At 51.4% G+C, this 23,319-nt stretch overlaps 11 protein-coding genes across 11 annotated transcripts; 8 read left to right on the top strand and 3 right to left on the bottom strand.

The window, feature by feature from the left end:
• The first annotated feature begins 810 nt into the window (after window positions 1-810).
• BO82DRAFT_349686 (emp24/gp25L/p24 family protein) lies at window positions 811-2,003 on the top strand. The gene is made up of 4 exons (XM_025633934.1): window positions 811-1,124; window positions 1,284-1,491; window positions 1,569-1,756; window positions 1,822-2,003. The coding sequence occupies exons 1-4, from the start codon at window positions 927-929 to the stop codon at window positions 1,837-1,839; spliced, it is 612 nt and encodes a 203-aa protein (XP_025497369.1). The 5' UTR covers window positions 811-926; the 3' UTR covers window positions 1,840-2,003.
• Window positions 2,004-2,099: 96 nt separating this feature from the next.
• Window positions 2,100-3,393, top strand: BO82DRAFT_4503 (uncharacterized protein). Its single transcript, XM_025641206.1, has 2 exons — window positions 2,100-2,555; window positions 2,722-3,393. Exons 1-2 carry the CDS (start codon window positions 2,397-2,399, stop codon window positions 3,178-3,180), a joined length of 618 nt encoding a protein of 205 aa, XP_025497368.1. The 5' UTR covers window positions 2,100-2,396; the 3' UTR covers window positions 3,181-3,393.
• Window positions 3,391-4,346, bottom strand: BO82DRAFT_397089 (DUF3237 domain-containing protein; the record flags this gene model as incomplete). Its single annotated transcript, XM_025638897.1, has 8 exons — window positions 3,391-3,513; window positions 3,570-3,589; window positions 3,646-3,748; window positions 3,819-3,837; window positions 3,903-4,042; window positions 4,118-4,152; window positions 4,212-4,239; window positions 4,305-4,346. The coding sequence occupies 8 exons, from the start codon at window positions 4,344-4,346 to the stop codon at window positions 3,391-3,393; spliced, it is 510 nt and encodes a 169-aa protein (XP_025497367.1).
• Window positions 4,347-4,388: 42 nt separating this feature from the next.
• BO82DRAFT_427939 (endopolyphosphatase) lies at window positions 4,389-7,799 on the top strand (the record flags this gene model as incomplete). Its single annotated transcript, XM_025640400.1, has 3 exons — window positions 4,389-4,459; window positions 5,502-5,737; window positions 5,794-7,799. 3 exons carry the CDS (start codon window positions 4,389-4,391, stop codon window positions 7,563-7,565), a joined length of 2,079 nt encoding a protein of 692 aa, XP_025497366.1. The 3' UTR covers window positions 7,566-7,799.
• Window positions 7,800-9,826: 2,027 nt separating this feature from the next.
• erg27 lies at window positions 9,827-10,945 on the top strand (the record flags this gene model as incomplete). Its single annotated transcript, XM_025640399.1, has 1 exon — window positions 9,827-10,945. One exon carries the CDS (start codon window positions 9,827-9,829, stop codon window positions 10,943-10,945), a length of 1,119 nt encoding a protein of 372 aa, XP_025497365.1.
• Window positions 10,946-12,039: 1,094 nt separating this feature from the next.
• On the top strand, window positions 12,040-13,686 carry BO82DRAFT_4249 (uncharacterized protein). The gene is made up of 3 exons (XM_025640312.1): window positions 12,040-12,365; window positions 12,447-13,381; window positions 13,632-13,686. The coding sequence occupies exons 1-2, from the start codon at window positions 12,215-12,217 to the stop codon at window positions 13,349-13,351; spliced, it is 1,056 nt and encodes a 351-aa protein (XP_025497364.1). The 5' UTR covers window positions 12,040-12,214; the 3' UTR covers window positions 13,352-13,381; window positions 13,632-13,686.
• A 698-nt stretch (window positions 13,687-14,384) lies between these two features.
• BO82DRAFT_349678 (uncharacterized protein) lies at window positions 14,385-15,004 on the top strand. The gene is made up of 2 exons (XM_025633932.1): window positions 14,385-14,612; window positions 14,778-15,004. The coding sequence occupies exons 1-2, from the start codon at window positions 14,492-14,494 to the stop codon at window positions 14,948-14,950; spliced, it is 294 nt and encodes a 97-aa protein (XP_025497363.1). The 5' UTR covers window positions 14,385-14,491; the 3' UTR covers window positions 14,951-15,004.
• A 651-nt stretch (window positions 15,005-15,655) lies between these two features.
• On the bottom strand, window positions 15,656-15,973 carry BO82DRAFT_397085 (glutaredoxin family protein; the record flags this gene model as incomplete). Its single annotated transcript, XM_025638896.1, has 1 exon — window positions 15,656-15,973. One exon carries the CDS (start codon window positions 15,971-15,973, stop codon window positions 15,656-15,658), a length of 318 nt encoding a protein of 105 aa, XP_025497362.1.
• Window positions 15,974-16,266: 293 nt separating this feature from the next.
• BO82DRAFT_299302 (chord-domain-containing protein) lies at window positions 16,267-17,715 on the top strand (the record flags this gene model as incomplete). The annotated part of the gene is made up of 3 exons (XM_025632017.1): window positions 16,267-16,372; window positions 16,513-17,029; window positions 17,115-17,715. 3 exons carry the CDS (start codon window positions 16,267-16,269, stop codon window positions 17,425-17,427), a joined length of 936 nt encoding a protein of 311 aa, XP_025497361.1. The 3' UTR covers window positions 17,428-17,715.
• Window positions 17,716-19,172: 1,457 nt separating this feature from the next.
• Window positions 19,173-20,800, top strand: BO82DRAFT_271444 (putative ethanolamine kinase; the record flags this gene model as incomplete). Its single annotated transcript, XM_025630986.1, has 5 exons — window positions 19,173-19,343; window positions 19,437-19,548; window positions 19,656-20,125; window positions 20,187-20,551; window positions 20,626-20,800. The coding sequence occupies 5 exons, from the start codon at window positions 19,173-19,175 to the stop codon at window positions 20,798-20,800; spliced, it is 1,293 nt and encodes a 430-aa protein (XP_025497360.1).
• Window positions 20,801-20,963: 163 nt separating this feature from the next.
• Window positions 20,964-21,540, bottom strand: BO82DRAFT_4194 (uncharacterized protein). Its single transcript, XM_025640110.1, has 2 exons — window positions 21,502-21,540; window positions 20,964-21,397 (listed from the first exon to the last, which is right to left on the bottom strand). Exon 2 carries the CDS (start codon window positions 21,313-21,315, stop codon window positions 21,025-21,027), a length of 291 nt encoding a protein of 96 aa, XP_025497359.1. The 5' UTR covers window positions 21,316-21,397; window positions 21,502-21,540; the 3' UTR covers window positions 20,964-21,024.
• Between the last annotated feature and the right edge of the window lie 1,779 nt (window positions 21,541-23,319).

Genomic DNA, 23,319 nt, shown 5'->3' with positions numbered 1-23,319 from the left:
TACGACGCCCATTTTTGAGAGGTCAAATTCGCCATTCTCGCCCAGTAATGCAGTCTCTAACTCTATTTTAAACCTCAAAATCAGCTGCTAGGAAACACGCAGGAAGAATAGTTGGAAACAAAGCGGTCATCTATCTCACCACTCGACGACCGCGGGTTATCAACTCGACATCAAGTCTATCCAGCAAGAAAGACCAGAGCGGAATCCGGTGAAGCTCGCCATCTATTATATAGAGAGGCATTGTCAAAGGTATAGTTGTTCTCAACACCTGAACTTCAACTTCAGAATATCATTGCGCGAAGGAAACACAAGAGTATTTGAAAGGCTTTTATGAAGGCCGGATCAGCCTCACATCGACACCGCATCTTCGATAATGTAGTAAGTTCCTGGTACCCTGAGACACTTTGTTAAGTACTCAAGATGGCGTGTCATCATTGTGTTCATTCATCCATTAGCAAGACATGATCATTCGTCTTCATTTAAAACATGCATAGCATTTTGTTTGACCGTATAAAGTAGATCTCTGTATGTGGCGCAGTTTCAGAGATCTCCAAAAGTATATTGGTAATAACTCGAACTTCCATTAATAGAATCTCTCTAACAGTTGAAAAGCTCGATCGATTAAATAGAGTATATAACAATAAATCTAGCACGGAGAGCTTGCTCAAGGCTATGTGCTGTACTGTGAGTATAGATCTAGAATACCCCCAGGGGACTAGCGCCGGCTGGATTGAGAGGTGGTCCGAGCGTCTCGAATTCCCAGCACAGCACAGAGACCACCTTGCGCGTCCCGGAGTCCAACAACGACTACACCGTCTCGGGCCCAATCCTCCACAAACAACCCACGATTCCCTGTCAGGGCTTGAATACCTACACTTCGGAACCTTCCAACACAGGTGGAGAACGACAAGACTAAATCGCCCACCATGCGCTTCTCCGCGACGACCCTGTTGATCACCGCGCTGGGGTGGATCAGCGCCGTGGCCGCACACAACATCCAGCTCAAGGCTCACTCCCGAGAATGCTTCCACGAGTCGCTGCACAAGGACGATAAGATGACGGTTACGTTTCAGGTTGGCGACCGGGAGTTCGGTGGCAGTGGCAACCTGGAGATTGACTTTTGGGTATGGCTTTTCTCTTCGTGATTTCTGGCACGACGGCCGCACCTCCGCCGGCGGGGACGAGGGACAGGGACTGTCTTGAATATGTTTGGGAATGCCCACAAGCTCTGTGGTGGACTTTTTCTTCGGAGCAATGCTGATATACTGTTTTGTCGCCACTAGGTTGAGGACCCCCTGAACAACCGCCAGTACTACAAGCACGCTATCTCGTCGGAGGACTACTCGTTCAACGCTCACGCGGACGGAAAATACGTTTACTGCTTCAGCAACGAGGGATGGTCGTCGAACTCCAAGGAGGTTTCTTTCAACGTCCATGGCATTGTGTACGTTCCGGAACACGAAATGACGCAGGACCCTCTGGAGACCGAAGGTAGGAGGAATCTTTTCCGCACTCGAACTTTTCCACCGAAGGAACAGAACCACCCGTGAGCTAACCGCCTTTACTAGTCCGCAAACTATCCGAAGCCCTGGCTCAAGTCAAGGATGAGCAGTCGTACATTGTCGTGAGAGAACGGGTACACCGGAACACCGCCGAGAGCACCAACGCCCGGGTGAAGTGGTGGAGTATCTTCCAGCTGGCTGTGCTGATTGGAGAGGGTATCTTCCAGGTGTGGTGGTTGAAGAGGTTCTTCGAGGTAGGTCCAAGCCTGGGGTTTTTGTTCTGTGAGAGGTCCATCTAACAGCCGTATGCGGTATACAGGTCAAGCGTGTGGTTTGATGCGATGTATTTACGATCGGATTCTTCGAAGGGTGTCTTATCATAGCATTTTCTGCAGAAGCGCCGGGCTTCTACCCTGTTATTTCCATATTACTTTTCCCTCCATCACAATAGATCATCTGGATGATACATTTAAGCCCGAGGTATAGGAACTTATCCTATAAATTCTACCAGACTCTACTCTCGATCTTCCCAAGACAACGATAAACACAAAGAAAATTTGAAGCCATCATGCAGCAATCACAACCTAAACCATCACCAAAAACAACCATACCAAGCCCAAAAGCAGCTACAGAAATAGCCCAAAATTTACACAACACGGCCCCTAATACCTTACCCGTACTTTGTTTTTGCTAACAAATCCAACCAGGGGTCGAGTAGTGGAATGGGAAACCCCGCACGAAACAAACCTCCCCAAAATAAACACCCCCAACCAAACTACCCGGTGACACCCTTCCGTACCTCCCGATGATATCAAACTCACGCCCACCCCCCAAAAAACTCACACGACCCTCCATCCCTCCATCAAAAACAAAAAACTGAGACAATTTCTCAAGATGGCATTCCCATTGGCCATGGCCACGGACGCCAACTCAACCAACCCTCACCCCCATCCCCTCGATACTCCCGACGATCATCTCTTCTATCTATGCTGGCGCCGTCAGTCATGTGACTACTGTCTACAGGGTGATCTCCCCTGTGGCTGGTGCGCGATCGTAAGTTTTCTTCTGGGGGGTTGTGCCACTCGCCATTCGCCACTTGGTTTGACACGGTGCATGTGCTTGTGCTTGTACTTTGGATATGCCTCACCCAACAAGCCCATCCAAGTTTTCGGGCGGTATGGTTTGGGCCTTTCAGCGGTTCACTAACACATATGGGTAGTCCTCAGCTTGCGTGCCCAATCCCTCCAGGGTGCCGATTCTGGCCCCCTTCGGCTCGTCGGAGATCTGTCCGCTGGGGTCCAAGGAGCGGTGGGAACTAAGGGCGCTGCCGTTCGGGTGCCATGTTAGCACGGTTACGTTCCTCACGGGCGTCGGGGGTGTGCTGGGGACGATGGCGGCGTTTGGGCTGGTGGTGTTTCTGGCGTGGGCTGGAAGGCGGGTGGTTGGGTGGTTGGCGGAGAGGAAGTCTTGTGTTGGGCGTGGTGGTGGTGATGTCGGTGGTGATGAGGCTCAGAGTGCTTCATGGGGTAGTGCTATGGGGGTCTCGAGACGGCGGTTGGGATTCTCCTGGGCGAGGAGGGGTGGTGGTTGGGCTGGTCCGGGGGATGAGGAGGATGAGTTGCGGGGTGGTGGTGGTGGTAATGATGAGAGGAGACCTTTGCTTGGAGGGTTGGGTTGAGTCTCTGCTTTTTTCCGGGGTAGGGTCTATATATAAGCTGGTCTGGGCATTAATGTATCCGTGCTATCTTGACTATCTTTGATGTATCTTATGGATTATGAGGTTTGACGCCGTTATCTATTCAGACAGACTGTTATATTCACATTTGTGAAGCTACTCAAACTGTGTGCATGATTGCATGGATAGCTACGGATGGGAGCCGGCACCTTTCTAGCCCTGGAGGACCTGGCTGACCCGGTACTCGACCACAGTTGGCTTGCCCTTCTCGGTGTTGAACCGTCCCTGGGCGACGAAGACGCGGGTTTCAAGGTCCTTGTAGCGCGTGCTGCCGGTCTGTTCATCCGTGTTAGGGTCACGATCCTGTAGCCTTTCTCAACAACAAGACGTACCTCGAAAGTGAAATGGGTGACTGTTGAAGACTAAGATCAGCGAACGAAGTGCCCTCAAGGAATCAGATAAGCTCACAAGCATTGCCAAAAGGCGTCGACCCATCCTCAGCAGCGCCTGCAAAGACAGCCTGGACCTCCGGGGCCAGCGTAATAACACCGGTGTAGTTCAGGTAAATGAGCTAGTTGACATTAGTAGCTTGTCAGATCCCCACTTCCGACATGTTATGTTGGACGGGTAAAGCTACATACATCGGCGTCATCCTTAGGTCTGCAGTCAGGGTCAGTATGGTTCACCAACGGCTATGTCAAGGCCCAAGGAGCGCAGCCACATACTTAGCAACCGCATGGGCGTTCAGACGCAAGTGCTTGCCGTCCGCATCCGCGTGGATGTAGTCGTTCCCGACACCAACAAACTCAGCATCGAGGGCGGGGGAGAAGCCAGGCTCGCTCTTGATGGTGCCGCCGGTCATGGGCTGGTGTCATGTTTGTGTCCAATGTTTAGCACGAACACCAATCCCTCTGACAAGAGAAGCCAATGGGTTGCTTACCACGACCTGAAGGCTGTTTTGCCGGGAGGCACTGCCTTTTGGCACGATTAGCTTTGTTTTAGGCTGGCTTCGTGACGAGGAGAAGTTCGCTTACCGACGCCTAGTGGCGCATCGATGACGACCTGTCGCGTGAGACATTATTTAGATCGTGTGAGTGGAAGGGTTATGCTCTGGGGATGAGAATCACCTGGATCGTAAAGGCCGGTTGGAGAGTAGGGTAGCCAGACATGGTGTATTGAATGGTTTATCACTTGATGAGAGTAAGTTGGAAATGGGAGGGGAGGGTGTAGATGAGCGTCGGTACTGCGCGGCGGAAGCTCGGAGGAAGATGCAAGTGAGTGAGTGAGTGAGCAGTGCCCCGCACTCGCTGGAGGGGTGATCGCCCTCCAGAGTGGCTCATCCACCATGCAGCTCTAGACTAATATTTTCTTGGCTCTAATTGATCCGATGAAGAGCTTGACTAAACTGATCTCCGTTGGTGTGTCACTGCCAAATGTGAGTGGTTATCTCTCGGAAAACCTCAGTATGTGTTTTTGTTTACTCCGTACGGAGACTGGCATTCGAAATATGCTCCGCCTCTTTGCAGGCAGGAAAAAGGCAGCGGCTTGCTGAAACAGTGACTTGTCACACCTTTCTCCACAGACATACACACTGATTGCAGAAGTCTTGGTCTAGATGATTAGGATGGCCTATCAACTTGCACTCTTGACTTGTGCACTTGACCACCAGCTCAGATACCGCGTCTGATGAGGACCTTGTAAACCAGCAAGAGCCGCACTACTTACGACCAGGACATGCACAGTCCTACAATCGCATTTGAAGACGCAGGCACGTGGTCGGATCAGCGAATCACACAGGCTACAGGTACCTTACATTAGGGTACATTCCGCAAGGGTCACACGCCTCCAGCTTGAAGTAAATGCATCTGCATACTTGGTTCGAGGTCCTATAGCCATTACTAGGTCCGTTGATGGTGGTGGTAATCCCTCATATTACTATGAGTCGAAGAAGTGACATATTTATAATGTGCCAGACCAGCGTACACAGTCGCGTTGCTGTTGTTGGTTTTTTTTGCAGCAGTCGAAAGGAGTGGGTCCCGGCCTGAGGCTATCCGAGGTTTACCTGACGCTTTCCCCGGTTGGGCTCTTTGGTAGTTTGCAGCGGACGGAGTGACGTGACGTTGGTCTTAGGCTCTTAGCCTAACGGGCGATCGATCAAGTCGAAATCTCAATTTCTCTCAATCTAGGTATTATCATCATTGCTACCGTCATTCCAGGCTCACACTCTATCTTTTCTTACCACTCCTCCGCTTATATCCATATCCATATCCATATACTCTCAAATTTCTATCTTCTAATGTTTATTCTTACTGACCGAGGTTGAGACCGGCTACCCGCATCGTCGGGGCTTTCGTTCCTCCTTCCAGCTCATCTCTCCCAATGATTCCGTCACAACTGCTTCCGGCGCTCTTCTTGCTTGCGACGTGCGCGTGCGCCTTTCCGCTCGCCGATCAACAACCGCTCGGCAACTCTGAGATCTTGCATGCGCCTCAGCTCGAGCTGCAGGACGATGTCGACCCAATCTCTCGAGGCCTTTCCGGCCGCTTCTTGCACATAACCGGTTTGTCCAAACTTTCAAGACACCAGAGAAGAGAGCGCGGTTCTGACTGAGGATAGACTTACATCCAGATTCATATTATAAATCCGGAGCGTCACCCGACAGGGCCTGTCATCGAGGCGACGGCTCGGCTGGTTACTATGGAGCAGAAGGAACCGATTGCGACTCGCCTATCACTTTGACCAACGAAACATTCCGCTGGATCGAGAAAAACCTCAAGGGCAAGGTGGACTTCATTATCTGGACCGGAGACTCGGCTCGCCACGATAACGACGAAAAGAATCCCCGGGAACCAGAGGAGGTGCTCGATTTGAATAAGCTGCTGGCGAGAAAGTTCGTGGAGACTTTCAAGGATGATCGGTCCGTGAAAGGCATCTCGATTCCGATCATCCCCACTTTCGGCAACAACGACATCATGCCCCATAACATCTTCAAGGCTGGGCCCAATCGATGGACAAAGCACTACAGAGAGATCTGGTCCAATTTCATACCCGAGCATCAACTTCACAGCTTCGTCGAAGGTGGCTGGTTCATTTCCGAGGTGATTCCAGAGAAGCTGGCTGTGGTCAGCTTGAACACCATGTACTTCTTCGACTCGAACTCGGCCGTCGATGGCTGCGCTGCGCGATCCGAACCAGGCTACGAGCATATGGAATGGTTGCGGGTGCAGCTTGAAATGTTGCGGGGGAGGCACATGAAGGCTATTCTCATGGGTCACGTTCCTCCTGCTCGGGCTGGCTCCAAGCGAAACTGGGATGAGTCCTGCTGGCAGAAGTATACCTTGTGGCTTCACCAGTTCCGGGACGTCGTGGTGGGCAGCGTCTATGGACACATGAACCTCGACCATTTCATGCTCCAGGATAGTCACAAGGTGGATATCGTTAATGTCGACAAAACTTTTGCATATCTCGGCGGCGCTGAGGACTCGAATGAGCTGTCTACAAAATCCCGTTCCGATTATCTCTCCAGTCTCAGGAAAGACTGGTCGAAGTTGCCGTCTGTTCCGGCGGGCACGTCGAAAAGCTTTTCGATGGACGATTGGTTCGGTGATCATGATGACGACGCATCGGTCCAAGGACCCAAGAAGAAGCAGAAGAAGCGCTTCTTGAAAAAAATCGGCGGACCCTTTGCAGAACGATACAGTGTCTCGTTGGTTTCTCCCAGCGTAGTACCAAACTATTTTCCGACCTTGCGAGTCGTGGAGTATAACATCACTGGTTTGGAACATGCAGCCACTTGGGCCAATACACCTTCCCACAGCAGCCTGTATAGCGTTTCTTCGGAAAAGCAGGATGACAGCCCGTTGCCTGAGACACAAGCACAGCAAAGCAAGAAGCCTCACTTCAAAGTTCCAGGCCCTCCGTCCAAATCCGCGCCTCCGGGACCGGCATACTCAAACCAAGCGCTCTCTTGGCTCGGCTACACTCAGTACTTCGCGAATCTTACCAGAATCAATGGTCATGTGGCAAGTCGCGTGGCAACAAGCGATGAAGCAGAAGAGGTTAATGGTTCGAAGCACGACGATGTATTTGCTTATGAAGTGGAGTACAACACTCAAGACGACAAGGTTTACAAGATGGATGACCTCACTGTACGCAGTTTCTTCAAGCTTGCTTCACGAATTGCCAAGCGAGGAGGCCGCAAGGGCCAGTCCTCTTCTCTCGAATATGTGGATGAAGCGGACTTGGATGAATTCGACGCAAAGAATGATCACGACGACCAGGATATTGAAGCGGCGAAGAAAAAGCAGAAGAACCGTGTATGGAAAGCATTCGTGACGAGGGCTTTCGTTGGCCTACTGAAAAGCGACGACATTGACGACATAAATTGACGGGACTGATTGGCTCTTCACTCGATGAGTTCCCAGAGATTATACGAGGTTACGGCCCTTGGTGTCTTTTCTAATATTTGGCTCATTTGAACGAATTATGGTGCATGTATATACCACATATGCTATTTGACTAATCCAATATTTGTATTTACTTGACAACATGAAGATACCATGGCTGATGGCAAGCGACAGCGCTTGTAGCGGTCAGCAAGGCGGTGGCGGATCTGCCAGTGGGGTAACATCATGATTATCAATGATCATCCTTTCCTTCCCTTCAACCATAACCACACCTCTGGCTACATACATCAAAGAGGCGAACTACTTCCTGTCTGTTGCTTGGTGGTGAAAGGGAGCACCCACGGCCCCAACATAAGATGCACGGAAGACCCTAATGCCACGCCTGACAGACAGCTGTCAACTGTCGTCATTCCGTCCGCCATCATCTCCCCTCCCCGCTAAAAAGCACGCGGGCGCTGAACTCCCACGTTTAACTACAGTTTTAGTCGGAGCAACTGTCCTCAGTGGCGGTTTGCTCGGGCACAATGAGAATTTCACTAACTACTAAACAGTAGTCTGGCTCCGGTCGATTTCTCCCGTTTGCAATTGGCTTCAAAGCCTATGTGTTACTCTTGCTGCCGAGAGAGAGGCTGGCGACAGGCGATCCACCGTACTAATCCTATCTCATCGCCCCGGTTGGGCCAGGAGCTGCAAGGCAGGGAAACTCAGCACTTGGGCTCTGACACGTATCGGACTAGTTGATGCGCTGTCCTCCCGCCTCATGGCTTGGTCTTTTTTGGGAGGGACGGGAGCAGCCAACATGCCACTTTGTCTTTTTGCCTGTTTATCAATAATATGGGAATGGCACTTGGACTACTTTCGAGTATGATGCTGCTAAGCTGCTAATGCTACCAACCATTCCTCCCATTCGTGCCCGATTCCCTCCGCCTTGGGGCGGAAAGAGTAATGAAGCGGGATTGACGCCTGATCAATGTTCTAGGTCTCGATGATTTGACCTTACTCACTATGTCCAGTGCCTGTCTCTATGGTGGAGTTGCGCCGCATTTCTCTTCACTTTAATTAGCACGCCCATGCCGCAGCGGGCTTCATCCACTTCGCTGCATCCCCATAGACCCTCCATTCGGGCAAAGAACTTGCCCTTGCATCATCGTCTCGCACAACAATTTATTACTGGCATAGTCTCCCCAGGTCTGCGCGCCTGCGAAGCAGCATCTGCTGATCCACTTCTTCAACGGTGGCTGATATCATTGATTCTCCTATAATCAATTGAATCTTCTGTCGATTAACCCTGTTATACAAAGTCTCCTTCATGCAAAAGCATACTCGATCTTGATATCGATAGTATTATTGACCCTACCTTCCTCCGCCATCGCAAGCGACAAGCTGGCGGGGAGGTGCAGCGAATGCCTTGCTGCTTCTAGTTGCACGATGCATCGAAATTTGTTCCTCGAATACAACAGCAGACTCGTTGGCCTCCATCCCGTTGGCTCCTTTTTTCACTGTGCCTTGCGTTTCTAACATTTCTCTCTATTCACCTACTTGTTTCGCGCTTTTTGGTTGCACCAATTCGTTTGTTGATCGGTTGGCATGATTTCATTCTATGCATGCAAGCCAACTTAACCAATTTGAACTTGTAACAGATCACACTCTACTCTACCCCTTTGCAAACTCATCTTCTTGCTTCTCAATACACTCCTCACTGTACAGCAGCTCCTTCGTGCCACAACCCTTCTCTAGGCGTACCTGATCACTGATTTGCATGTAACATATTGTTTTTTTTTTTTTGTCCGGATATTGGCGGCAGTTTGCTTTCAGCTACTCGATTCGGACGAATCGCACACCGATCCCTCATCTAGGGCTGCATATTGAGATAAACGCACGACTTGGGAACACAGACATAAAGCCAAACGTCGAAGCGTGAAGATTCCCGCCATCACTAATTTAGCCGGATAAGTCGAGCGAGCCGATTTCCATTTCAAGCGCCGGGCACGAGCATGAGCAGCTGCAGCATTTGCAGAGATTAGTCTGCCCTGAATATATTCGTTGCGCGCGCAGTCTAGGTAAGCATTGGCGCTTTCCTCGCTTTGTCTTTGCCACATGCAACCGCATTTGAGCGTTCATGCATGAATGCATGGCGACCTTGGTGGACTTAATTAGTGTTTACGACGTGATCTATCACGGCTTGACCAATTCACGTTCCTGCGGTTTTCCTCAACCATACATGTCAAATCAATCACTTGAATATGGATGTAGCTAACACGGCTGGCGCAAGCCTTCCGATAGACACCGGGTCATTGGTTTTGTGGATGGCTTCCTCCGAGGTGGACCAGAAGGCCTTGGGCAACTTTGCGGCCACAACAAGCCTGGAGAACCCGTTTCTGTCCGCAATGCTCTACAAGCAACTGGGCTTGTCGGTCATGCTTTCCAAGAAATTGCTCCGTGCACGACGCTTACGACGTCTCGATCCGACCCGAGAAACCAAGTCACTTCAGCTCTACTACCACATCGTATGGCTTGCTCGCGAAGGTCTTCTCATCCTTGAGCAATGCGTTCTTCCGCATGTACAGGTGTATGTGGAACTGAATATTCTCGCTTACAAGCTGAGGGCTTCTTTCTATCACATTTTTGTATTGTTCCACAACCAACCTGCGATCCATGCACCGGGTATCGACAATCTGCCGAACAATGCAACCTTCGCCAACAGCGCTGCAAAGGCAGATCTAGCAAATAAGCCACCGGAATTGAGGTACTCGTTCCAGCCAAGATCCGAAACGATTTCAGTCTCCGATGCATCGGCTGCAGCCCCAGAGAGTGCGCTGCGGCGCAGATTCACACAGGCTCCTCCAGGCCTCGCCCCAGTTCAGCCGCCTAAGTCAATCTCGGCTTTCCTTCTACCGGCGCTTGATTACACGAAGACGGCTACGCAATGCTTCGAATATGCGGTACTATTGGCGGAAAGCGTTCTTCCGGGTTCGCATCCTCTCCGGCTATCGATCAAGCTCGAGTATGCCGCATACCTCTATGACTGCCTCCATGACCCACTGGCCTGTCGACGAGTAGCGAAAAAGGCCATAGCGGACGTGTACAATGCGAAGGAGGCTATGGATGATGAGAGCTTTGAGGATGCCGCTGAAATCGTTGGGATACTAGGCAAGATGGTCAAACGTGTAAGAAAGGCGAGCACAGCAGGCAGTACGACTGTCGCTGAGACCCCCAGAGATGAACAGTCCCGAAGTGACGGATCCCGAACGCCGTCTTCTCGAACGACGGCCTTTTCTCGAGCCGCACCTTCGATGAAACCGACGAGCGCTGAATCTCTGCCGCCTGCCGTGCCTGATCCAACTATGGTCAACCCCATCTAATTTCCGTTTTGTTAAACTTGGACCTCTCGGGTTCTTGTTGTATACCTACTCATGATCTGTATATACTTGTTCCATGTGTTGGTTTAGATCCGATCGGTATTAGGGGGGGCTATCTGCTGTTACGCTACGTGATTCATTTCTTTGTCTATAGGTTTCGCTAAATGGCGTGTATGAAGCAAATTTCTCGGGATGAATGTGCAGTGGATATACCATAGCAGTACGGAGTATGTAGCTCAGGGTGGAAGCTTCAAGCGACAGCAGAAATTCTGCCTGAGGCGACCAGACCCCTTAAAAGTTTGCGGGTGTTTGCACATGTTTGGAGGGAGGGAGGAGAATTGGCCAGTCGTGACGTCCGAATTTCTCTTCCATACAACCTTTAAAATGTCTGCCTGGAGCAATCATCCGTTTCCTCCTCAATTTTGACGTTATCATTCCCCTTTCCCATAGGAACACAAGATGTCAGTCCTCTCAGCGTCACATATCAATTAGTCACAGGCCAAACCGGTAATGACATCTTCCAAAGCACTTCCAACACTTTCAAGCACAGACAAGATCATGGACCCTCGCTTACGTTAGGTACAGTAAGACAGCCCCTCTCTCATAGTCCGACTTGGCAACATCCGCTTGCGAACCCGACGAGCTCGATTTTACGTTACGACCCGGTGGTCTTCTACGTCATTGCGTTGCTTGACTCCTGCACCTCCGGTAGCTTGAGGAAGACCTGTGGAAGTGACCGGACGGCCTTTTGTTGGCAATTTTGCACATCAAACCCTCTCCTCGTTGTTCTTCTCCCCTGCAGCAGCGGTGTTTGTGCTCTGTTCATCAATCTCAGGACGCGCACTTCGCTCACCGACCGTCCGACCGCCCCGATTGATCGACAGTATCCATCGCCCAAGAAACGAAGAGGGGAAACCAGCATCCCATCAAACCGCCGTCAGCCGCGCAAGACCCTGAGACCCGCAGAGATTCCAATTTAGACGCAAGTCCGCCAAAGAAAAGAGGATTCGGACACCACCGACGAGGTCACACTCCATATACATTGAAAGTATCCGCCCGGACCTTGCGCGACAATTGTGAACCTGTCCACCTGATTATCATTTTTTTCTTTTCGCTTCTGATCCTCTCTGTTGCTTGTCTTTCTTCGGCGATGAAGCTGCCGGATTGCGGAATATCCAAATCACGCGAGATTCCCACCGACTATACTATCAGACATCGAGTCTTCGTGGATAAAGAAAGTCAGGCCTGCGCCCACAGGTCGCCGAGCTGTGTATGATGCGGTCGGGTCTCCAAAAGCCTGGGACCATTCCGTTTCTCGCTCTCTTGATCTTTTCGTTGCTGAGTCTGGTACCGTCGTTGGCGAAGGAATGGGACTATCTTTTGCCTTTCGGGCACATTGGCTATCTCCGCAGCGAACCTCAATGTATGAGCGTGGGCCTTCCTCCTTTCGCTTCATCGCTTGTCGCAGTACTCAGACTAATCTCTTCCGATTGCACTCTTGCAGATGTTTCCCGGGATAAGGATGGCTTGGTCGATGCGCGACCACGATTACGAACGGTGGGTGCACAACCAAGGCCGTGGTCATCGGAGGAAGATCGTCCAACGTACCTCGATCGGAAATCCCGGCCACGACGTCCGCTCACGGATGCGCCTGCCCGAAGCTCATTTGAAGCGGCGGCGATCCTCGATAGTGATCCAATAACATATATGGCACAAGAGCCGTCGACCTTCAGGCGTGGTGTACGTGCCTTTAAGGCATTGGTTAGCCGGCAAACAGACGAGCCGCAAGTCATGCCTTCCTTTCCTTCTGACAGCGACGCCTCTTTGACGGATCAAATATCACCGCAGCCTAATCCGCACCACGCAAATACCTCGGTCAACCTGGCACCTTCGCATAACGAGGATTTTCACCTATTGACAACTGGTGAAGGAGGAGGTCGTACGATATTCGACACGACAAAACTTGTTGCATTGCCCTGGTGGTTCTTATCATGTGTTCTGACCTCATGGCAGCAGGCCTGCCGTGTTGGTAACGACTATATAGGAACCGTCACAGGCCGCCAGGGACTCCGAAATACCGTCGCAACAACTTATACTAATTGCTTGGGACTATTGAACTCGGATGGTTCCTCTCAGCCTCGAGATCCGCGGAACGAATCTCATACGAAACATGCCGTGCCCCCAGCATTGACAATAGACGAGACCCACCAGCAGGCTGATGCGCAAAATCCGTCTGCACTAACCCAACCAATTGATGCGTCAGTGCAGGTCACTACCCCTCTGACCGCGACGTTGACTGCTATGGAGCAGTCCAAGGTTGTTGAACATCAAGCTGAACCGGAGCGGGTGCGCAGTGGCAGCTGTATGGCCATTGTGCTTGCAATAGTCGCTGGTGTCATGTGGTTCTAGTCCTGCTGGTATGGATGCGATGAGGTTTCTGTGGATGGCAGTCATTCCCGTCACCGTGAACGCGGACGCACGAGGTCTAGATGCGGAAACGAGAAAAGCCAATCTCTTCGCGATTCGACATTGCGCACCCTCCAGTTCTGACCTGAGACATGTTTGTCTCTGATTTCGTTTCTCTGTTGCCCGCTGGATCCGGCTCATGCCTTTTTTTTATTTGCAGAGTAGCTCCGTTTGAGCTTCATAATGCCTGATGTAATTCTTTTGACGTGTACATTGCTTTCTCGATGGGTTCGATTGGATGCGGTCTGGGGTCTGGCATGTTGGGTTCCATGGCTATACACTCGTTTTGTTCAGGTTCGGTTCACAGGGGGGGAGTGGCTGCACGGAATGGTCTTCCTGTGAATGGGACGGATTGTACCTACCTAGCTCTGGCGGTAACCAGAGCCTGGCTGCTTTGGTCTCTCGGTGTCGGAGAGGTAACTTACCAGCCCATAGTGATAATATATATAGTAATGTCTGTTATTTGAGAGGTTGATATCTTTCCTAGGAGATGTGTGGTGTGAAATCCAGGCGCGCCACATGGAATGGCCGCACGCCTGCCCTCTAATATATGGCCAGCTGCTCTCCTCCTTCGCCCCCATATCTCTCCAAAGCTGACGCTGACGGCATAATCCCCGAAGAATGAGACCATCGATGCCTAGAATCCAGATCCTAAAGACTAGCCAGCTACCAGGCAGGTCCAGGACCTACGTAAACACGACATGTAAATACTCATAGTATGTGCATACCATTTCCCGGACCGGCGCATTCCAGTCGTTCCCCTTTCCTCCGCATTCCACTTGTCCTGTCTGTCTCTGCCTTGGAGATACGTAGTGAATAGACCGTCCTACCGACATCACAAAGAATGCATTTTTCCACTGTTTCCCCTGTTTCCCCACGAAACCACCCAGAAACCGACCAGAAACCAACCAGCTCAAAACGTCTACATAACCGACGACCTTCCCCCAGCCCCCGGCGTAGTTCAAACAAGTGAGAGGGTGCTGGAGTCTTCTTCTCTGCTTTGTTAATACCGTTCATCTACCACAAGACACCCATCCAAGACCTCACTCAATCTTGCTTTGAAAGTTGGGTGGATCTCTCAAAATGAAGCCAACAACAACCCTCCTCCTCACTGGCCTCCTCGCCTTAGCCACCGGCACCCTCGCCGATAAAACCTGTACCCCGAGTTTCGATTACTGCGCCAATAAGCTGTTGAGTTCGAAGGGTTAGTTTTCCCCCCTTTCTGACCTTATCTCTGCGGTAGGAGGGGTGCTTGCCTACTGCATCTTGTGGTGGGTTGCTTTTCGGCTGCGGCTCTGTTCGTGGGCGGGAAGGGGAGCTGTGGGATGCTGTGGATGGGTGAAGACGCTAACGCTCTGGGGGGGTGCAGGATTCACGGAGAATGACCTCAAGACGGCACTGCAGGGGACGGGGCTGGAGAATGATGATCTAGCGGATATATTGTTCCATTGCAAGAATCCAGGGGATGTGGGACATGCGCAGCTGTGTGCCGGGGGTTGTACGGATCCGGCGACGGAGGGGAGTCATGGGTGTTCTGGTTGATTTGTCGTTCTTGCGGGAGGGGATAGGGGTAAGGGTATGGGTGTTAAGTGTATATGGTGAGCTTGTGGTGGTGGTGTTGCTATGCGATTTGGAGAATACATTGTTCTACGTCGGGGATTGCCACGCGGTGAAACTGAGACTCTTGATGCTCTTGCTGGTATAAGCTATACTTGTAGGGCAATGTGCCAAACAAGGTAGAGGATGTAGGGCTCCTGAGGCTGAAGAGAAGACCGCCGACCACGGCGCGAGTATACCAGGTTGCACCACCCTGACAGGAAAATCACCTGCGACAATGTTCATCCTGAATGGGGTACGCGCCAAGTAACGGACTTAGGTCTCAGATCGATTTGACATTCGAGTATGGCCGACAGCACTGATGAACAACTGCCCACCGTCTCCTCAGCGCAATCGTGTGGAATATCCACAAGGCTGTCCGGTGTCAGACATTTTCGCAAAGGCAAAGCTAAGACTGCAGCCCAGGCATTACATCCGATATGATCCAGGACAATGCGACGACAACGAGATCTGTAGTTCTCTAGTTGCCTGAAGAATGGCTCGGCTCACTTCTCGTGCCATTGGTTGAGATCAAGGGTGCTGCGCGATCCTGCTGATATCATGCAATGATTGATGAAGTAGCCATGACCGGTAGTATCATCGCTTGTCATGATGCAAAGTTGCCAGCATAGCTGAGTGGAATTGATGCATCTACGACTGCTTGTTCTCCGCCTCGGAAATCAGCGTCTCCATCTCCTGCTCGGTCCATCGGTGGAAAAGCTTCTTCGGATCGGAGAGAGACGCATCTCCCTTCACAGTCTGCACATGCAGAACTGGAACGTCAAAGTCGTAAACATCCTTCCAAGGCTTGTTGGTGGGAAGAGCAATGTCCGCCTCGGTATACTCGAAGGGACGTCGCTTGTGCAATTGCGTCACGGTATGTTTGGCTGTGTCGCAGAGCCCGCAGCCAGCACGGGTAAAGAGAGTGACGCGCACAGCGTTGGAGAGACGAATGGCAGTAGGAAACATGATTGACGCAGAAGCTACCAAGAATCTAACAAACAAGGAAAGCTGAGAGAGGAAGTATACGGAGGAGAAGCGGGTGCGGACAACGGGCGGAAGTTGGGGATGAACAATGGAACCTTCGAGCTTCCCGGGCTAAGCCTATTTGGGCCAGCCCTCCTGCTGCGGTTCTGCGCGCTTCGATGCGACAAACTCGCATTTCTCCTCACGGTGAGGGAAGCAGACTTATTTCTCCCATCTCGAAGCCAAGGCAGCTGGTTCTCTCTCAGTCCCCCCGTTATATATTTCCATTCACAATCATGGCCTCCAAGTGTGTTCACAAGGGCTGCGGGAAGGAGTTTACCGACGCCGAAGAGCCCTGCGTTTACCATCCCGGCCCGCCAGTGTTCCACGAAGGTCAAAAAGGTATGATCTCCAGGGACCTTGTGGATGATTTTTGAACTCGCTTGGCTTGAGGCGTTCATTATCCTCCGGTCTTATACTTTGGAGACTCGATCTCGACCTCTCAGGCGCACCGCAGGACTAACCACTATGCAACAACCCAGGCTGGAAATGCTGCAAGCCCCGCGTTCTCACCTTCGATGAATTCCTCGCCATCCCCCCGTGCACCACGGGCAAACACTCCACCGTCGACGATACTCCTCAGCCTGCCCCGCAACCTGTCGTCGAAGAAGCTCCTTTAGCCCCGGCCTCGACGCCGGTGGCGGAGCCTCCCCGCCATGCCATCTCGCCCGCCATTGCCCCTCCTTCCAATGCGCCTACTCCCGTTCCCGAAGAGCCCGAGTCCGACGACCCCGATCTCGAGATCCCGACCAACGCCACCTGCCGTCGGAAAGGCTGCAACAAGGGATATGATTCTGCCGTGGCGCGCGAGGACGAGAAATGCGTCTTCCACCCCGGCGCACCTATCTTCCACGAGGGCAGCAAGGGATGGTCCTGCTGTAAGAAGCGGGTGCTCGAGTTCGATGAGTTCCTGAAGATCCAGGGCTGCACGGAGAAGACGAAGCATCTGTTCGTTGGAAAGGGCAAGCCCCCGGGCGAGGAGAAGGTAGACACTGTCAGGTAAGTGACCGCTACCTCGCTACCCCGGGACCGGAACAGTTTGCGTGAGCGGAACCGCAGAGCTGACATATCTTCGTCCCTACAGAAACGACTTCTACCAGACGCCATCCTCCGTCAACGTCTCTCTCTACCTGAAGAAGATCGACAAAGAGAACGCTAAGGTCCAGTTCACCGCCACATCCTTGGAGTTGGATCTTCCTACGACGGATAACAAGCGGTACAAGGATACCTATCAGTTGTTTGCGCCCATCGATCCCGAGAAGTCCCAGTTCCGTGTCATGGGGACGAAGCTGGAACTGACCCTGATCAAGGCGGACGGCACCAGCTGGCCGGTGCTGCGCAGCGACGATAAATGGACTGGAGAGCGCATCCAGGTCGGCAAGGCTGGCAGGGCTTGAGCATTATGGGGGGACGGCACGGATTATGAAAATATAATATACCATCACAGGGTAAGAACCGATGAATCGACATATAATGGCATAAGAAAGCACATGTAGTATGGAAATGAAATGATTGCTTTGTGCAAACATGACAGCCGCACATACAACATGCATAATGCCGTAGCTGATGTGGTGTCAAGGGTATATGTTCCGTGAAGGCCAAGGCGAAAGTGTAAGGACACCAACGAGACCATCAACTAGGCAAGCCGCCTATGGTGCCGAGAGAAGAGTCTCCTCTTTCCAGGCATACATTGCAGACGCGCAACACTTGTCGAACGCTCTGCACCATGCAACAAATTGATTTACAATTACAGATCCTCAAGCACCCAACATAAAAGTGCTTGAAAGAAAATTGGAATGTCACGCCTCCTCCACAGCTTATGCGCATGGGGATCTATTCTTGCGAGCAGAAACCCTAGCTAAGCCATAGTTTGTAAGGGAAAAAGGAATGCGTTGTTGCTCTTCAAGGCCGGGAACGGAGGAGAGACCCATAGAGAAAAATCCCACACAAGGTAACCCTCAGCAAGCCGTACGGTGACGGAGCCCCGATAAGATTTACATAACATAAAGTAAGTAAACCGCTACTGATGATGAAGAAAAAAAGAAAGAAAATCTATCAAAGTCGCGGCGGGCAGCAGCGGGTTTATGTAGTCCGCGGCGGTGGAGCCACTAACTGGAGTCGGGACTAGTGGATTACCGAGAATAGTTGAGGTTAGGGCTGGGGTAGATAATAGACACGTGATGCATGTTTGGAGGACCTCACGTGATCCGAAGTGGGAGGCAGAATCACATGCTAAATCTGCTTTGGTTGTTGAGAAGGCGAGACCGGAAGCGGCTTAGATCAGTTACATCAATGCGCAACCTGCTGCTGTACGTGTACAGCACTTCAATTTACACTTGTATCACTTCCATCCTCCGTGATACTGGCAGACATTTGAAGGGAAGGTCTGGATTACAGCTTGAGTTATACTCTGTTGCCTGTTGTCGCGCAAGGATTACAGACATACTGTCTCGAGAACCCATTTGCCCCTCATCTTACTGCGTCATTGCACATGGTCCAGGAGGAGCAGTGGCTGGTCGCCTTTGGGCCTCAGGCTTAAAGCGTCGAGCGGAAAAAAAGGAGGGGCGTTCAGGGCCCGCCGCCAAAAACCAATCAGTGGCAAGCTGGGCACGAGACCAGCAACGCTCATCCACTTTGAACTTCCCCTTCTCCTTCTTTTCCTCTACCTTTGCCGTTAATCCTTAAACCCAACCACACCCTCGTGGCCACTCCCTCTTTGGTCTTGCTGCATCTTTGCTTCCACCCGCACTTGCTCGCTTCTAGAGTATCGATTGCCGGTCAATTCATACTCCTGACCCTTGCGTGGGCCGACGAGATCGTTCAACTTATCTACTCAGTATCAGGAGAAATTCCCCCAAGACCCGCTCTCCCGGGCTTGGCTGATTGGTACGGAAGTCCCTATATGTATCCCGGTGTCCCTATTCTATTCTATAGCATGAACACTTGACAACACAAACCACGACCTCTACAATACTCTATCGGGCCTTTACTGACATGCGCTTTGAAGTTACATAGAATACTAATATCAGCAACCTTACGGTCGTCCTGTCGCATACGCCCCTGACCACCTTCCTTTCACTTTCACTACCTCGTTTTCTTATCCCCCTCGCTCCTTTTTCTTTTGAACTTTTCCTCAATCGCCATGACTCTGTGCCAGCAGAACGGGACGGCCCTGCGCTATATCCCCCTATCCTATAACCATGCCGACTCTCACGCATCCGCGTTGCGGCTCATCCTCACACTCAACCCTGATTGGGAGGGACCAGAAAACAAGATTGAATTCGTGCGGTTCACGGACGGCATCACCAATACTGTGTGTTTCTCGCAACATCATGCTCCTCTCGCAGATGCGACGGGGCTTGAAATGATCCACGTTGAGTGCCATGGACTAACGTGAAGGTTCTAGCTTCTTAAAATCATCAACCGCAAACCCGGTTTAACCGAGGAGCAGATAGATCACGATGCAGTACTGATGAGAGCGTACGGTAACCACACAGAGATTCTTATAGACCGCGAAAGTATGCTACACCGGGGAAAGGGGACTACTCCAGAAGCGACCCCCCTTTCTCTTCCTCCCTTCTTGCCCATTGCGACACCTTTGCTGAGTAGAATTTCGAATCTATAGGAGAAACGAGCTCCCACGCTCTCCTCGCTAGTTATGGCCTAGCTCCTCCGCTTTTGGCACGCTTCAAAAACGGCCTTCTGTATCGTTTCCTCCGCGGTCGGCCAGCGACCCACGAGGATCTGGCGACGCCGCCAGTATGGGGCGGTGTTGCCAGACGACTGGCGCAGTGGCATGCCGTTCTGCCCGTCTGTGGGACGTCTGCGACGTTGAAGGAATCTGACGATGTACCCCTCACGCGACAAGTAGACGTCGACTTGAAAGATCACCAGCAACAGTCCCAGCAGGAAGGTAGCTTGTCTGTGGTGAAGACCAGGCAGCCCGGACCCAATATCTGGACCGTCACCCAGAAATGGATCCTTGCTTTGCCCACGGCAACGGAGGAGCAGCGCCAGCGGAGACTGAGTCTGCAGAAGGAGCTTGAACGGGTCGTGCGTGAGCTTGACGATGGCAAGGGACTTGGTGAAGGCGGCGTACGTAGAATCATGATCACGGATATCTGTTGTTCTTTCTCTAATTGCTTCTTCCCACCAGCTGGTCTTCTCCCACTGCGATCTCCTCTGCGCCAACGTTATTGTCCTTCCCACGGAACAACAAAAGCAAAACGGGCACGCTGTCACCACCGGAGATCAAGAACCCGCCACGGTCAACTTCATCGACTACGAATATGCTACCCCCTCCCCAGCTGCTTTCGACATCGCGAATCACTTCGCTGAATGGGGTGGCTATGACTGCGACTACAACATGATGCCGACGCGGTCCGTCCGGCGCCAGTTCCTGACCGAGTATGTTAAGAGCTACAGGTACCACAAGGGGATCCCTGAATCATTCCAGCCAGAGATCGTCGACCGCCTCTACGAGGATGTCGATCGATTCCGCGGAATCCCCGGTCTATACTGGTATGTCTGACCTAGAGTTGACAATTGTCGCATTCTTTCATGATCAACACTGACCACTTATCACACGTTTACAGGGGAATCTGGTCCCTCATCCAAGCCCAAATATCCCAGATCGACTTTGACTACGCCTCCTACGCCGAGGTCCGCCTCGGAGAATACTACGCCTGGCGTCGCGAGACGGACGGATCTCGGGTCCAGGCTCAGGAAGAGATGCCACTCCGTGAGCGTCGCTGGGCCCAAGAGGCGTGACCGGAAGATCAACTGCTACCTTCTCAATCTCACCCAGAACAACAACTCGACAGTAACCAATTCTTGCGACCCCATTCTAATGCATCCGCCTTTTCTAATATAGAAACCAGCAGCTAGTATCCTAGCTACTACCACCTCTTTTTTTTACTGTACATACATCAAGCATTTTTGCCAAAAATTTTCGATTCACAAAGCGACGATTCATCTCTGCGCGTTTCCAAAAATCAAAATTCGACCGTTCTCGACGCACTCGACTTGTCAAGAGTGGGAGGAAAAGCACAGAGGATTTTATTCAACACTATCCTTCGGGTGGTTGGTGAGAGCGTCGGTGGGGGTCTTGGGTACGATACTTGATTTTGACATAGAGGCTTCGTGCGCCATATGTTTGTTTTCTCCTTTTTTCTCGGTTTTCGTTGAATGGTGGTCGGGTTTTTTGCTTCCTGAGTCACTGGTAGACCGGGATTCGATCCGTTGATGGGGCTTGGGATACTGATATGAGTATGGGATATGGTCATGGATTATGGATCATGGATCGGATATGGATATGGATACGGATACAGATATGGATTTGGAAGGGGCCTGGCGGTTGAAACCGAACTGCGTGTTGGACTGGGTTAGACGAAAGGAAAGGGGGAAAAGGACAAGACAAGATGGGATTTGGTCCCGTCCCGACTACGAAGGCTTGATAGGGCTTAACTTACTTATTTCTACTTCTACCAATTAATGTTGCAGCCGTTTCGTTCTCTCTATTGTATTTCTTGTGTGTGAGGGTAGCAAATAAAAGTAGGACTCTAGCATTGCTCGCTGGTGCCTCCATCGAGGATGCCATTGATATAGATTTTCCTTGTGATCTGAATTCCAAGCTTTAGTGGCATAATTCGAAAGTTTCTTGATTTCAATATCATATCCGAACAGCTTGAATTTTCCAAAGACCATGTAATGATATCAACAGTCCCCAAAGCTTCACCTCCCACTTCTCTGAAAGATCCCACATGGTTTTTACCACTTGGAATACCACGAATTGCCACGCCTGGTGCGGGGGACGCAGGGGAGGGAGTGGATCTGACGTACTGTGTCTCGTCCGCTTTTGACTGGAAACAGGACAAGAGGTAACCGGAATCTTGCTCTAAGGGGATGTCTGGAAGAGCGCGTCGGCTCGATCTCCGCATTCTTTGTTGTCGCGGGGGCATATAAAACTTGATTAGAAATCAAGAAAAAGCCAGAGAAAAACAAAGGTACATTCTGCGAACCACTTCTACGCAAAAAAGCAGTGCTTGCCAGCCGCGTGCAGACAGTTGTTGCACCGCCGGCCAATTTCCCCACTAATACAGTCGCGAATACCCTCCCGGTGTGCCCGCTGGAGGCGGGGGGCGTCCAGGATTCATGGGGCCGGGGACCGCGGGGACCGCTACAATGTTGACCATGGTCAACTGTTGAACCCGCCCCCCCGCGGGTATAAGTGGCCACGCGGAGGTGGGAGAATGGCGGCGGCGGCAGGAACGACCGCGACGGGGGGAGGCTCAGGCGCGACGGGCGCAGCAGGCGCAAGGCTTGCACGCACCCACACGGCTTGCCTTATCCGGTTGGAGTTTGGAGTCTGGAGTCTAGGAGGGCAAGCTTTGTGAGATAGATGGATGATATCCATCTGTCCTGTTCTTTCTTATTCCCCTTCGGAAAACCAAGATCATCAGGAGAATGTTGAGATTTTAGGCTCTTTGCTTGTGTGGTTCTTCTGTCAGAGAGAGTATGGCTGCATGATGAGAATGAGATCGAGTGGATTAGAGGATAGAAGTCACTCTCGGGTCTGGAATGGTATTCCGGAAGGACGAGGGCCTATAGCTGAGGGCATGCACGCGGGCATACGGAAGTTGGATGCATTCCGAGAGTGTGACCGATGCCTGATTGGGATAAGTCAATCAGTGTTCTCGGTGGTGAGGAATCTAAGAAGGACCGGACCATGAAAGGGAAACATACTTATTCAGAGGATATCGAGTTGCATTGTCGCGTACAGTAGTTACTGGTGCACCATTCAAATCTTCGGATGAGTTTCGCCGGTGCTAACTCATTCTCTTGATCTTCAGGCAATCGTCCCACACTTCTATCCAATGCGACTGTCATAAGGGGAGATTGCGAATGCTTCACGACTTCTTTTTCGATTGAATCGAGTAACCTATCTGGAGTGTCCAGGCCGTCTACATTCTTTGTGGGTAGCCTGTATATCGGTGCACTTGAAAGCTCCGCTTTCGAATGTCGCTTACCAGAATCACCTTTTAGGGCTGGATGTGATTTGGTGATATCGAGTGTTGGCGGTCGTTCCCCGCCATGTAATGCTGCTGATAACGGTGTACTTGTAGCTGCGATTATCGTAGCCGCTTGGGATAGTTGTAGGTATTGAGTGAACAAAGGCGATCAACTTCCACGCTGCTGTTTCTTCTAGCGCGCGAACTTGACCCGGTGAAACTAAGTGGCACAATCTCCGAGTGCCTGCTAGGATTGCTTGTTGTGTCTGCTTCCGTACT

The sequence above is a fragment of the Aspergillus uvarum genome (assembly GCF_003184745.1).
Source record: "Aspergillus uvarum CBS 121591 unplaced genomic scaffold BO82scaffold_1, whole genome shotgun sequence".
NCBI lineage: Eukaryota > Fungi > Ascomycota > Eurotiomycetes > Eurotiales > Aspergillaceae > Aspergillus > Aspergillus uvarum.
The sequence above is the reverse complement of the archived record's forward strand: the minus strand, read 5'-3'. Positions and strand labels throughout refer to the sequence as shown.

Bases quoted from the DNA above. Each gene is read 5' to 3' on its own strand.
- BO82DRAFT_4249 (XM_025640312.1), top strand. From the start codon at position 12,215: ATGATGCGGTCGGGTCTCCAAAAGCCTGGGACCATTCCGTTTCTCGCT. The intron at 12,366-12,446 runs GTATGAGCGTGG...GCACTCTTGCAG, and splicing joins TCTCCGCAGCGAACCTCAAT to ATGTTTCCCGGGATAAGGAT.
- BO82DRAFT_4503 (XM_025641206.1), top strand. From the start codon at position 2,397: ATGGCATTCCCATTGGCCATGGCCACGGACGCCAACTCAACCAACCCT. The intron at 2,556-2,721 runs GTAAGTTTTCTT...ACATATGGGTAG, and splicing joins CCTGTGGCTGGTGCGCGATC to TCCTCAGCTTGCGTGCCCAA.
- BO82DRAFT_349686 (XM_025633934.1), top strand. From the start codon at position 927: ATGCGCTTCTCCGCGACGACCCTGTTGATCACCGCGCTGGGGTGGATC. The intron at 1,125-1,283 runs GTATGGCTTTTC...TGTCGCCACTAG, and splicing joins ACCTGGAGATTGACTTTTGG to GTTGAGGACCCCCTGAACAA. The intron at 1,492-1,568 runs GTAGGAGGAATC...CGCCTTTACTAG, and splicing joins GGACCCTCTGGAGACCGAAG to TCCGCAAACTATCCGAAGCC.
- BO82DRAFT_349678 (XM_025633932.1), top strand. From the start codon at position 14,492: ATGAAGCCAACAACAACCCTCCTCCTCACTGGCCTCCTCGCCTTAGCC. The intron at 14,613-14,777 runs GTTAGTTTTCCC...GGGGGGGTGCAG, and splicing joins TAAGCTGTTGAGTTCGAAGG to GATTCACGGAGAATGACCTC.
- BO82DRAFT_4194 (XM_025640110.1), bottom strand. From the start codon at position 21,315: ATGACCATATCCCATACTCATATCAGTATCCCAAGCCCCATCAACGGA.